Source organism: Myxine glutinosa, chromosome 1 (assembly GCF_964187855.1).
Source record: "Myxine glutinosa chromosome 1, kmMyxGlut1.1, whole genome shotgun sequence".
In the NCBI taxonomy this organism is placed as follows: domain Eukaryota; kingdom Metazoa; phylum Chordata; class Myxini; order Myxiniformes; family Myxinidae; genus Myxine; species Myxine glutinosa.
The window spans coordinates 12,690,493-12,704,328 of record NC_136261.1 but is presented as its reverse complement, the minus strand read 5'-3'; the positions used below and the strand labels follow the sequence as shown (position 1 = coordinate 12,704,328).

At 46.9% G+C, this 13,836-nt stretch overlaps 1 protein-coding gene across 2 annotated transcripts in view; it reads right to left on the bottom strand.

Moving 5' to 3' along the window:
• Positions 1 to 10,723: 10,723 nt before the first annotated feature.
• LOC137414573 (uncharacterized) overlaps positions 10,724 to 13,836 on the bottom strand; it is a 37,821-nt gene continuing 34,708 nt past the window's right edge. For both annotated transcript variants that reach the window (XM_078782556.1, XM_078782597.1), the window contains exons 3-4: positions 12,532 to 12,636; positions 10,724 to 11,712 (exon numbers count right to left, since the gene is read on the bottom strand). In XM_078782556.1, coding sequence (XP_078638682.1) covers positions 11,512 to 11,712; positions 12,532 to 12,636 — 306 coding nt within the window. In that variant the 3' untranslated portion in view covers positions 10,724 to 11,511. The remainder of the gene's footprint in view (positions 11,713 to 12,531; positions 12,637 to 13,836) is intronic.

Sequence of the window (13,836 nt, the reverse complement as noted above, 5' to 3'; positions counted from 1 at the left end):
TGAGTTTGCTGCAGACACGGATGTTTTGGTAGTAATGTGAGACTGGAATGTCTGTGAGAGAAGAGATGATTGTATGGATTGGGAGGGAGTACACAGCCATCTTCGTTTGGGCAAGACCAATGACAGTAGACTGGGGCCACGTTATGAACACCTCGTTTCCAAAGAGGAATATACATAAGTATATGTGGCAGCATCCTGGTAGCAAGCAGGGTAGCTATTACATCTTGATGAGGCAGCAACAGTAACACCTTGGCTGTAATGCTCACCTGATGCACTTGTTGATGCTGAAGAAACCAGAAACTTCTGTTAAGTCTCCCCAAAATATCACAGGTAAAGAAGGATGGAATGTTTTACTGTTGACACACTTCAGAATGCAGACAGGAGAGAAGAGTTTCAGAAGTTTGTGCTGGTTTAACAGAAACAAGAGAATGATGTAAGTGAAAGGAAGTGGGAAGTATTTCAAGGAAAAGTATCGACAGCTGCGAAGAACGACATTCTAGGACAGGAGGGAAGAAGACAACCAGACTGGTTCCAAACTAGTATAGAATGTTAGAGAAGCTAATCCAGAAATGTAAATGAACTTTTTCATGGTTGTTTGAGATCACAAACTGGTTCAGAAGAGATATGCGACAAAGAGGAGACTGGTTCCTTGAAGGGTCCGGTTAGCCCCACAAGACATCAGAGATAGGCACTATGCAGGGCCTCAGATGCTGCGCTTCACAGAAGGCATAGTCACTCCTTCTGTACTCAAAATTGCAAGTATCATTGATGAACAGGTGATTGTGCAGCAGAGGCCCGTGAGGACATGTACGTCGCATCCACGCTGAAGAAGAGCTTTGTCAGGCTTTAGGCAGGTTAAAGAGAAGAAAGGCTACAGTTGGGAAATGGGATATTGCCAGAAATTGTGGAAGGGAGTGATCGGTCTAAATGTTGGATTTATTTCGAGCAGCCTGGAAAGAGCGGTGGGTACCTGTAGGATGGACAGATGCGATGATAATTCTAAAACCGAAGAAAGATGATTTGACAGTAGATGTGACAACTGGTGGGGAATTTGTTTGTTGGATGTGACCGACAGTCTCTTCACCTGTTCTGAAGAGCATTTGCAGAAGATCATTGAGGATGTGCCTCCAAACTCCCAGTGTTGTTTCAGGCAAGGTAGAGGATGTGTTGACATGATTTTCTGTGACAGACACCTGGTGAAGACTATCTTTGAGCACAAAACTCATATGTTTGTGCACTTTTTAGATTTGTGCAAAGCTTATGATTCTGTGACCCAACAGCTTATCCTGATTGTGATAATGAGATATGGCATTCCACCTGTGATGGTTGACTTAATCAAGCCCTTTCGTAAAGGTGACATGACGGTGAATGGCAGGGAAAACCGACAGAACCAAGTCGATAACAGACTTAGGTAGGGATGTAAAATTTCCTCAACCTTCATTTAATTTTGTCTTAACCCCGTTAATGAACAGAAGCCACATGGGGTGAAAGTACTCCAAGGGTACAATGGAAACTTGGTAGGGACTAGAACAAGGTTGGCTACCAGGCCGGGCAACTATGATGGATACCTTTCACTGATGATACATGTACAGCCACTACCTGAAGAGCCAGTATGGAAGAGGTGATTGAGGTGCTTCTGAGAGTAACATCAGAAGGGATTGACAGTCTATGAAAGACTAAGCTGATGGTGTCTGTAGAAGGAATGATGTAGCACTTTGTCTCCATGAGTAACATAACCATTGAAGTGGTCACGAGTTTAAGGAATTTGGCGCAATTGTAACCAGGTAGAAGGGATGTGGTGCGACAAGTCGCCCCGAGATTGAGTCATGGTTTCGAGAGCATGCCGGGGCATCGTACTACATAAGTCTATCTTTGAGGATGGGGACGTTTCAGTGTTCACGAAGTCATTGGTCGAGGTCTCTGTAGTCCTCGGGGTGCTTCTCTATGGATAAAAAATGGCAGGAGTGACAAGAAGAGGACCAGCAAGAAGCTTGAGGTCTTCCATAATAGTTGCATGTGATGCATACTTGGCACCACCAGAGCTCACCAGATAAAGGAGTAGATAACGCAGCAAGTGAGGAACAAGCTTGGACTTCACTCTTCTTTGGAGAGAAACCTTTTGAAATGCAGGCTCAGATTGTTTGGTCATGGAGCGAGAATGAATGACGTTTTCAAGCAGCTACCTTTTGGATAGTGACCACAGAATTCCTCCCTTGCCCATGGGCCATCATTGAGATATAGAGGCAAGACCTGAAGAGCTTTGACCGTGATGAGAGAGCGTTGTATCAGAAAGCACAAGAGAAATACTCATGGGAATCGGTGTAGGGATAACCTGGAAATCTTCACCACCACTCAGGAGGGAGGCCAAACGTGCCCTTTTTACAGCATGGACGCACTACACATATTGTACCTGGTCACCTCCAATTCCAGGCGTGTGTGAGTGGAGATTCCTCTCCAATGCTCAGTACAATAACTGTCGGTATGAAAATGTGCTTGCTAAACTTTGTCGGCGACAGGATCAATATTCCAGCACCAATGGCAAAAATGTCAAAGGCTATTTAGATGCCAACCAGACAGGAGAGGAACAAATGGATGTGAGGTGCCCGTAACAAGTGACTTTTTTCACTTTTTCATGCTTTAGGTGGGTTTGTGATAGGAGGGACCACATGTGAAACCCTGGAGAGATGTGGGACCCTGCATGCTGACCACCTGGAAGACTGGGACCCCACATTAATTTGGAACCCAGGGACTCAGTTGATGTTCTTTTGGTGACATGCTGGGTCAGTGACCACTTTGGCATACACTTCACAGTTTGGTGACATACACTTAATACACAGTTTGGTGACATACACTTCCGAGGGGTCAGTCCCGACCATGTCTATCCCTGCCATTATTATTTATGGGCCAACCAGACCAGCCACTTGTGATCTTTACTGGTGTATGGGTGCTATTACCAGCCTTGGCCAGCATCAAGATCAAACCTTGCTCAGGTATTTGTTGAATCATATGCTGATTCTGAGATAATTTGTGTGATGGAATATAAATAGCTCAATAAGATGGTGGTGATGCGCCACTTATCAGGAAGACCCCGCGCTGGCCGACGACTGAGACCCCACGCTCACCGATGACTGAGACCCCACGCTCACCGATGACTGAGACCCCACGCTCACCGATGACTGAGACCCCACGCTCGCAAAGTGAGAAGTCTGTCTCTGGAATCTTGCATTTCACGAGGGCAGAGTCACGTAGGCCGTGTCTCGTAACCCTCCAAGAGCAATAACTTCCAGGAGGGTGTTGCTGCATATTTTTGTTTCCATCTCCAGTGTGGTCACTCTTCCTCATCGGACCCTTAACATGATGAGGTATGAAAGTGTTGTGGTCCATTTTAAATATATGGTGCACATTACAAAAACTGCGATGCACATTATAAATACGCGACCTTGTTGATGCAGATGGCCTGAAGGAAAGGGTTAATAAAAACAAAATCTTTATTATATTTCATGGTGTGTAAGTCGAGTCGAGTGTACAAAACCCGATTACAGGGTGAAAATGTGAGACTAATACTTTAATTTGCGTGTTTTGCGACTGTCTTCGCGACGCCGACACACACTGCCAAATCCGCCATTTTGTATTCTTCTCCGAATGAACTTGCGTGATTACTTCTCCATGATGACGTCATCCGGACGTTTGTGCGTAGCCCAAATCCACTCCACACAAGTCCTTGAGGTTCGAGCAGGTGACTACTCTCCGTACCGCCCATGACCGATCTGATTGGTTGCGAACAACCTCACGTGCTCTCGCTCAGTCCCAAATGGTCTTCACGAGTTGATATTTTAATTTGTACCGAAGTACAGAACAAGTTTTAGTGAATGGGTTTACACGCACGTGTTTGAAGAGGCGCCATTTTCTTGCTTTATTGTGATTGGTGTTGTACAAACTCACCCCCTCCTGCAGCCTGGTGTTGGTTTAGCGGTTAGGGTGCCGGTTTGGGATCCTCGGATCCTGAGTTAGAATCCCGGTCGATCATTGCAATAACGCCAAAGGGGTTCACTCAGCCTGTCATCCTTCCGAGGTTGGCAAATTGAGTACGGGGCACTGCATCAGCGGCACAAAAAAAAAACAACGCGCTCCAGGGAAATGATGCAACCAGCAGCCACAGGCTGCATATGAAACAACAACAACAACAACAACCTCTCCTTCAGCTCCTGCTCCATCCCAACATCAACTCAGATTTCTTCAGGACCGGCTGAGTATTGCACAGGGGTGAGATTCATGGGTCGTGTTCCCAGGGTTTTAACTGGAACTGTCCTATAAATGGATTCACCAAACGTTTGGGACTTGATGTAGGCCTTGCAGGCCGAGGAATGTTCATTCTGCTTATCTTCACCCCCCATCCAACCCGTTATACGATACTTTGGGATTCCGTGTTTCACTTTTCCATTACAGAAATGATGGACCCAGCCGAGCAGTATCGAGCTGAGCGTGCCAGACCGAGCCGTGCCAGACCTAGCCGAGCCGTGCCATACCTATCCGAGCCGTGCATATCTGAGCCGTGCCGTACCTAGCCGAGGCATGCCATACCTATCCGAGCCGTGCCGTACCTAGCCGAGCCGTGCCGTACCTAGCCGAGGCATGCCATACCTATCCGAGCCGTGCATATCTGAGCTGTACCCAGCCTAGCCAATCCATGCCGTATAGCCGAGCTGAGCCAGGTCCAGTCTGTGCCCCGCTGGACGACCCGAGGTGGACCGCGTTGGGGCGGACTGAGCCTGCTCGGACCGCACCCGCACGGTGGCCGATACTGATAAACTAAGATCACGTATGTTGAGAAAACAAAGAGAAGGAAGGATGTTTCGAGAGATAAATGGATTGTGTTGGGAGAGAAGGAAAGGTTTCAGAGAATCAGTAAAAGGGGAGAGGGAATAGGGGGAGGGTGGGTGGTGAGAGAGACTTGTATTAATATTTAATGGAGTAAGTATGGGAGGAACAGGGTCCAAAATCCGCCATATGTGCGTATGTAATAAATAGACGGCTCCTCACGCATGAGTGCAAATCTCCATTATATTCGCGCTTTTTCAGTGGAACAAATTCAAACGTCAGGGCTCATCCCAGTTTCGAATCGAGTTATTGAATCCGAAAGTCGATTCGAATATTGATTTTAGAATAGGACCCTTGAGGTGCTGGTGACCCGTGTAGGGTCGACCGGTCGACCCGTGAAGCAGAGAGAGCTGGAGGATGTCCGTCACCACATGCCCCCCCAGACGCCCCCCCATGCTTTCACAGCTGCTTCTGCACTCGTTCAACTCCACACGTGCAGTGCCCATCGCACTGACATCAGAGAGAGAAAACCATCTTTTAATCCCCTTTTGCGTCACCGATGACGTCATAAGTTAACTTATGATGACGCAATAGTTTTGTTTGCGTGAGCTTAAGACTTCGTAAAGCATTGAAAGTCACCAGGACGACCCGTATTGATAATTATTAGTTTGTAAAAGCAAATCTGTGGTGGTGGTGGTGGTTGTGGTTGTGGTTCGAAGCACGATCAGTCGGGTCGATTCGAACACGGCTGTAAACATCGTCGGGTCTCCAGAACTTGAACCTGGAGCCTGGGGGCGGACGTTACAAAAATAGGGGAAGAAACCGTTTCCCGGGACAACGACATTCCGCCGTGGACGTGACGATGAGTGCGTGTGACTGATGAGCCGGCGGTGAATACGTCCCCAGGGAAGACCCGGATAAAGCCACACTGCTCAGGTAACCCCCACTGCTGATTAATGCGCTTTACAAATTTACTGTAATATGGGGTGAGGTGATCGCCAACAGGATTACGAACATACACCGCACAAAAAGCTCGCTCCGTTTAGGATACGAAATGTCGCAAATCCCGTCATGGACCATCACGACCCGCAATGGGTGTATGTGGGGAGATCGACCATTACGACCCTCAATGGGTGTAGGCCTATGTGGGAAGGTCGACCATCACGACCCTCAATGGGTGTAGGCCTATGTGGGAAGGTCGACCATCACGACCCTCAATGGGTGTAGGCCTATGTGGGAAGGTCGACCATCACGACTTTCAATGTCAATGGGTTTTTTTTTTTTTTTGTATACTGAATCGAGGCTCATGAAAGAGCTAACATTTATTTCACAAACGTAGGCTTATGTGGGAAGGTCAACCATCACGACCCTCAATGGGTGTAGGCCTTTGTGGGAAGGTCGACCATCACGACCCTCAATGGGTGTAGGCCTATGTGGGAAGGTCGACCATCACGACCCTCAATGGGTGTAGGCCTATGTGGGAAGGTCGAACGATCATGACCCTCAATGGATGTAGGCCTATGTTGGTAGGTCGACCATCACGACCCTCAATGGGTGTAGGCCTTTGTAGGAAGGTCGACCATCACGACCCTCAATGGGTGTAGGCCTATGTGGGAAGGTCGACCATCATGACCCTCAATGGGTGTAGGCCTATGTGGGAAGGTCGACCATCATGACCCTCAATGGGTGTAGGCCTATGTGGGAAGGTCGACCATCATGACCCTCAATGGGTGTAGGCCTATGTGGGTAGGTCGACCATCACGACCCTCAATGGGTGTAGGCCGATGTGGGAAGGTCGACCATCATGACCCTCAATGGGTGTAGGCCTATGTGGGAAGGTCAACCATCACGACCCTCAATGGGTGTAGGCCTATGTGGAAAGGTTTACCATCACGACCCTCAATGGGTGTAGGCCTATGTGGGAAGGTCCATCTCTTATCGACCAGCGATCAACAACCCGTCACGTGCACTCATTGTGTAACCCACAGAGGAAAATAGAAAATCTCTATATATAAAACACTGTGTGTGTGTGTGTGTGTGTGTGTGTGTGTGTGTGTGTGTGTGTGTGTGTGTGTGTGTGTGTGTGTGTGTGTGTGTGTGTGTGTGTAATGTTACCGATAGACTCCTAAACGGAGAGGCTCACGTGCTTGATATTTCGCATAGACATGGCCATTGAGCCTGGGAAGAACATGGCCGACCTAAAAAAAAAAATTTCATAATATTTTTTTTCACCATATTTTTACCTCAGCGCATTTCAGCGAGGAATATAATATACGGAATCTGAGCTGGTGGCAGAGCAGCGCGCTGATTCGCTCAAAGCGATCACATGATGTTCCAACTTTGCCGCCATAATCTCACAGTTATGCGTTCGCACGTAATTCAGTTTTTTCACATTCAGCGAGGACCATTGCCATTCACACCACATAGGTTTTTTTTTTTTTCATCTTTAGATCCATATTTTTAGCCATAATGTAGCGTAACGTAGCGTAGCTAACGTAGCGTTAGCATAACGTAGCGATCCTTGCTCAGGATCTTCGTCAGGTTCGCGAGCGAGTTAGCCAAAACGTAAAAGTGAAAATATATCGAATGTTTTATTCATATTTACCTCAGCGCATTTCAGCGAGGAACATTATACACGGAATCTCAGCTGGTGGCAGAGCATCGCGCTGATTCGCTCGGAGCGATCACGTGATGTCCCAACTTTGCCGCCATAATCTCACAGTTATGCGTTCGCACGTAATTCAGTTTTTTCACATTTCAGCGAGGAACATTGCCATTCACACCACAAAGGTTTTTTTTCACTTTCATCTGATATTTGTGATTTATTTCAAACAAACTGTATTTCCCATCTACACGGCCATGTATTCCTATTAACGTTATGTAAAGTACATAAATTGTGTGGATTACATCATTTGTGGATGTGATCAATTGCCAGTAACCATCTTTATCCCTCCCCTCCCCTTCCCTCCTCCCCCTCCCCCTCCATTTCCCCCCTCCCCCTCCCCCTCCCCCTTCCTTCCCCCTCCACCCTACCCTCTCCCCTTCCCCCCTCCCCCTCCCCTTTCCCCTCCCATCCCCTCCCCCTCCCTTTCCCCCATGCCCCTCCCTTTCCCCCCTACCCCTTCCTTTCCGCCCTACCCCTTCCCCTCCCCCTCCCCCTCTCCCCCTCCCCCTCCCTCTGTCCCCCTCCCCACTCCCCCTCCCTCTGTCCCCCTCCCCCCTCCCCCTCCCTCTGTCCCCCTCCCCCTCCCCCTCCCTCTGTCCCCCTCCCCCTCCCCCTCCCCCTCCCTCTCTCCCCCTCCCCCCTCTTCTCCCCTCCCCCCCTCTCCCCCGTTCCCCTCCCCTCCCCTTCCCCCTCCCTTCCCCTCCCCTTCCCCCTCCCTTCCACTCCCCCGCCCGGCAATGCCGGGTACTTCTGCTAGTATCACAATAAACGACTTAAGTTCATTAATCCTTCATTTCGAACTTTGGAATGAATTAATAAACGAAACAAGCGTCTTCTTCGTATTAATAGTTGTTGTCACACCAAGTTGAGGAGATCGAGCCTCGAGGTTTCCACTCGAGAAGATTAAAAATATATAATTTTGTACAAATGAGGTGAAGAAGAGGAGAAAGAGGAGGAAGAAGAAGAGGAGGGTAATAGTGAGAGCAAGGAGAGGAATGAGAGAAGAATGTGTTCTTCGGCTAATAGCGGGTGGTGGAAGATCTCCTGGAGAAGAGTTGTGTTTCGGTGTTTGTAAGGTTGCGTCGTCGTTAAGATTTATTCAGTTTCACCACAACCTCCACTACCATTACCTTAGCACTACTTAATAGTCTAATGTAATTATTAATAGTAATATACAGGATGGCCTAGGCCTGAGGCCTTAGACCGAGATGTACGCACAATCTCCTCGAAGCCGCTTAGCCTGGGTTCGAATCCTGACCCAGCTCGTATAAATTGCTCTCCCGGTGTTTTACATCCAGGGTGCTTCATCAATGTGTGTGCGTGTCCCTCGGATGGATGCTAAGCCGGCCGTCCCGTTTGCCGGCACCAGTTGGTGGACGGCAAAGATCCCACGGTGTCTTTCACGGAGAGTCGGCGAGCTTTCTCGGGCACCTGGACAAAATACTAATTATTGCTCTCACTCTTACCTACAGGGGGCACTGCATCAGCGGTACAGTCACTCCCAGCAATGCCAATGATGCCACCACCAGCTGCACACGAAATGAATTTTTAAAATGCAGACACGGCACACACACGTACGTACGTAACTGAATGCTTAACCCCGCTTTTCGCTTCGCGAGCGCTGGGTAATGAACTAGATGGTATTCATATAATACTTACCCTGCGCAGTCAACTTGGTGCGAGCCAACTCTTCTGTTTTTGAACGTTTCTTTTTTTTTGATCCAATATGGTTGCCAGACCACGTGAGCGATGACATCATCAATTTATATTCTCTAAATAATTGTTGCATAGATCATGCTCAATAAATTTCAAACTGATCAGACTAAGCGTTGTCCCTGTCGAATTATGACATCATAATTATGGCACCAATGACGTCATCTTTAACAACACGTATTCCCCATATGGAGTTATTCACAATGAGCCACGTTTCAATTTTTTCCATAGAGTGGTTTTGGAGATATAGAGGTGCAACGTTTTTCGGTTTTTCCAAGATGGCGCCTGTAACACATGACCTATGACGTCATGATTTTCATTAAAATATTCTAAAGGAGGAGGTGCTCCTATGGTGAAAATTTCGTGTCCATCAGACCAACAGTTGCTGAAAAAAATTAAAATGATCGGATGGATCAGTGTTGTATTTGTCGAATTATGACGTCATAACGAAGGCACCGATGACATCATCATTAACATATCTTATTCCCCATGGGGAGTAGTCGACAATGAGCCAGGTCTCAATTTTTTCCATGGAGTGGTTTCGGGGATTATAGAGGTGCTAGGTTTTTCCAAGATGGCGCCTGTAACACGTGACCTATGACGTCATAATAATCATCAAAATATTCTACAGGAGGAGGCCCTCTCATGGTGAAAATTTCATGTCAATCGGACCAAGAATTGCAGAGAAAAAAATTCATACTGATCGAATCGTGTTGTACTTGTCGAATTATGACGTCATAATTAAGGTGCCAATGACATCATCATTAACATATCTTATTCCCCAAGCGGAGTACTTGACAATGAGCCATGTTTCAATTTTTTTTTCCAAGGAGCGGTTTCGGAGATATAGAGGTGCAACTTTTTTTCGATTTTTCCAAGATGGCGCCTGTACCACGTGACCTATGACGTCACAATTATCATTTTAAAAATTGCACAGGAGGATCCGCTCATATTCTGAAAATCTCGTGCCAATCGGACTAACAGTTGCAGAGGAATTTTTGATTTTTCATACTGATCAGCTGAAGCGTTGTACTCGTCGAATTATGACGTCATAATTAAGGCAACGATGACATCATCATCAACATATCTTATTCCCCATGGGGAGTACTTTACAATAAGCCATGTTTCCATTTTTTCCATGGAGCGGTTTGGGAGATGTAGAGGTGTAACATTTTTCCAAGATGGCGTCTGTACCACGTGACCTATGACGTCATAATTCTGAATCAAAAATGTCTACAGGAGGAAATTTCATGTCAATCGGACCAACGGTTGCCGAGAAAATGAACTTTTAAAATGCAGACACGGCACACACATGTACGTACGTAACTGAATGCTTAACCCCGCTTTTCGCTTCGCGAGCGCAGTGAAATGAATAACTACAACTACTAATACCCACCGGCTGTTGAGGCCTGACGTTCGGCCGAAGGTTAGTTTGGCAGAAATGTATCAATCCCTAAAACACTAACTTCACAAACAATGGCGCGTGCCGGTCACGCGGTGCAATTATCGGGCACGGCGAGGCGTCCCACTGGTTGAGTGTATTTATTCGACAAATCACCCAGAATTCGTTTCGTGCATCGACAGTCCGTGCAAGTTGCAACCACCGGATCGTGACCGCGTACTATGAACGATCCAAGATGGAGTCCATATTATACATCGAGAGACAATCCGCATGAACGCTGTGAAATCAGACACGTTACCAATACGTATTTACATCATCTTTACTGTTACAATCTACGGACGAATTGGACAAAACGAAGGGTCATTCGGTAAATCTGCTGTGTACATACATCCATATACTGTACGTGTACAGTGTATGGGGAATGTAATCCCAGGGGATGAGCGGTGAGGAGGTTTTCTGGATGACGGGGTGTGGGAAGCAGAAGAAGCTCGCATGAGTTCCGGACGAATCGGAGGGAAACGATAAACGAAGTGTATGATCGCTGATTGGCTTCTCGAACCGATGGAGAGCAAACGAATCGTGTCAGCGGATCCAGATGGATGTTTCATCGACACGGATGGAGCACATGGAGGCCTTGCGGAATGGAATTGTGGAGATGGACGTGTCATCTGGGAGACGGGTGCTTCGTCCATCTGAGTCGCTGCGACGGAAGCTTCAGGGAGCCGGATGACAATGTTATGGAAGTGACGGAGATCTCAAAAAAACGAGCTAGGGTGAACTGATTGGGATGTCGTAAGAGCTAGATGGAGGCAAGTAGGTTTCCATCGAGTCAGATGAAGGTCTCGTGGAGGTGATGGAGGCTTAATGGAGTAAACAGTGTGAAGTACCACGAAGGCCGGCGTCGCATAGTCGACTAACTCCAACCCCCTCCCCAGAAAAGCCATTCACTGCCGACCGCAGCTCCTCCGAGGACGCCGCCTCCCCTTACACAGGGGGCTCCGGCGAACAGTCCTCCACGGCCAGGCGAGGCCAGCGTCGACGGTGATGGGGAGGCATGAGGTGGTGGTGAAATGCCGAGGAAAGACTGGGGCGGAAGGTAGGCCGGGCTGCAAGCCTGTGGAGAAAGGAAAACAACCGTTCCGATGACACACGGCAGTCACCTGGCACACGTGGCTTCGCTTTTTCAAGGTTTCAATCATTCCTTTTTTCCAGCTGTAGTGTCATGCTATGGAATTATAAAAATGTCATTTCAAACAACGTTGGCGACAACAGACAGTTTAAGACGATGCGTGGAGGCCATTGTAACATCTCCAAAAAATGCATTTATATTGAGATAACGGTTGCCTTTTGTAGGTGAGATGGTGGCCGGTCACAGGTGACAAGCGAACACCTGGTTGTGTCATTTCAGCAAAACAACCACACTCTGAGACAGCAATTGTGGTGCATAAGTGCACACCACTTTCTGGCCACACCGTCAGAACCATTACACCTAAAAGTGGTCCGTCAATGGACTATCAACCAGGTACTTACCACCAGGTAAGCAGAGGCATTTGGAGAGAACAAATTACCCTAAGGTTTCTCCCGTGGCTCCAATATTACAGAGCGATACACCTGTTCTGCATCGTCGAACAAGACATTGCAGTCCAGACAAAAAATGTCATTCTCTGAAGGACTACCGACGCACGAAGACCAAGGAGCCACTTATCATCCCTATTGGTGGACACCGTGAGATTGCTTAAGACCTCTGCAATCTCACACGTCCTTAGTTGGCATGGCCAGTGGATGGAACCAGGTGCGTTCATGATGGAGTCCTACAATACACTGAGGTTGAACACCACATAATGGTGTGGTTTTTTTTATTTTGGAGAACCATGGACGAATGAATAACCACAAGCCTCCTATTCAAGCTTGGATCTGTGCCGGTGGGGCTCACCTGGGGAAGGCTCTCTGGAGGTGCAGAGGTAGAGAGGCTGTGTGCGGCCGTCAGTGCAAAGCGCTCCCTCTTGCGCCACTTTGCGCGGCGGTTCTGAAACCACACCTGTGGGACAGGAGGTATATGCGGCGTTATGTCTGGAAATGGCAAACGGAGTTAATTTGCTGTGAATAATAATAAAATAAAAGAATTCACCGAGTCAGAGGTACAACCTCCTGATATACCTGATCGCTGTATAGGTGTGACGAACAGTCATAAGTGTGCGTGTTACATTACTTCATCATGAGATCATTACTGTCAAAGCTTAGAAGTGTTTCATTAACGGTCATTTCAAATGTGCCCTTTGCTCGACTCTATATTCAAATACATTTCCGATATTAAAATCCCCCAGTCATTGTAAACCTAATTGTGACGTCACAATAACATAACAAATCACCTATTTTACTCTCCAGCCCTGTTTTCATGTCCCGAATATGACAGAAGTGAGTCAACAATTTTACTATAATTCACCAAATGTCTGTCCGTCTTCCCAGGTACCGCAAAAACGGCTGAACCAATCGCAACGAAATTTTGGGTGGGTAATCCTGGGACCCCCTGGAGTAAAATAGGCTATATTGTTTTTCCAATTTTTTCCCACCTTTTCCAATTTCCTATTTTACAGTTTTTCCAAACACGATTGAATAATATTTACCGATTATGAACAGTGATGTGGCTTTTATTGAAATTCTACAAATACTGTTTAGATTTTGATGATTTGCGTGTGATATGATTCAATGGATGTTTATATGAATCGTTTAAAATAAAAAAGCCTTCAATTTCTGATATTTTGCCTTTTCATTTGGGCCTCCCAATTGAAGCCCCGCCCGTAGGGCGGGTACCGTTGCTAGAAGAAAGAATGTCCTAAGTGTATCTGTAGCTTGTATTTATAGTTTTATAGTACACCTCAGTTAACCACCTTCACCCTTGAGAACCGTACGATCTCGTCCCACTCGTTTGTACGTCCCACTCGAACGTCCCACTCGAAGGACGAACATAATATGCACTATAACGATACTCGGTGGAGCGCATGGTCTCAATTTTCGCACTCATTCTGAACAAAAATTCCATCGTTAACTGAACACGCTGCTATTATGGCCCATATACACGTATCATTGATGCACCCTATTATGTCACATACATTGCTATTATCCATAGCTTTACTGATATTATTGATTGATTATTAGAATATTTAATGACCGCTTTTGTACATATTAACGATAAATTGGATCAATGAAGGTGGATATGGAAAAAAATCCAAACTAATAA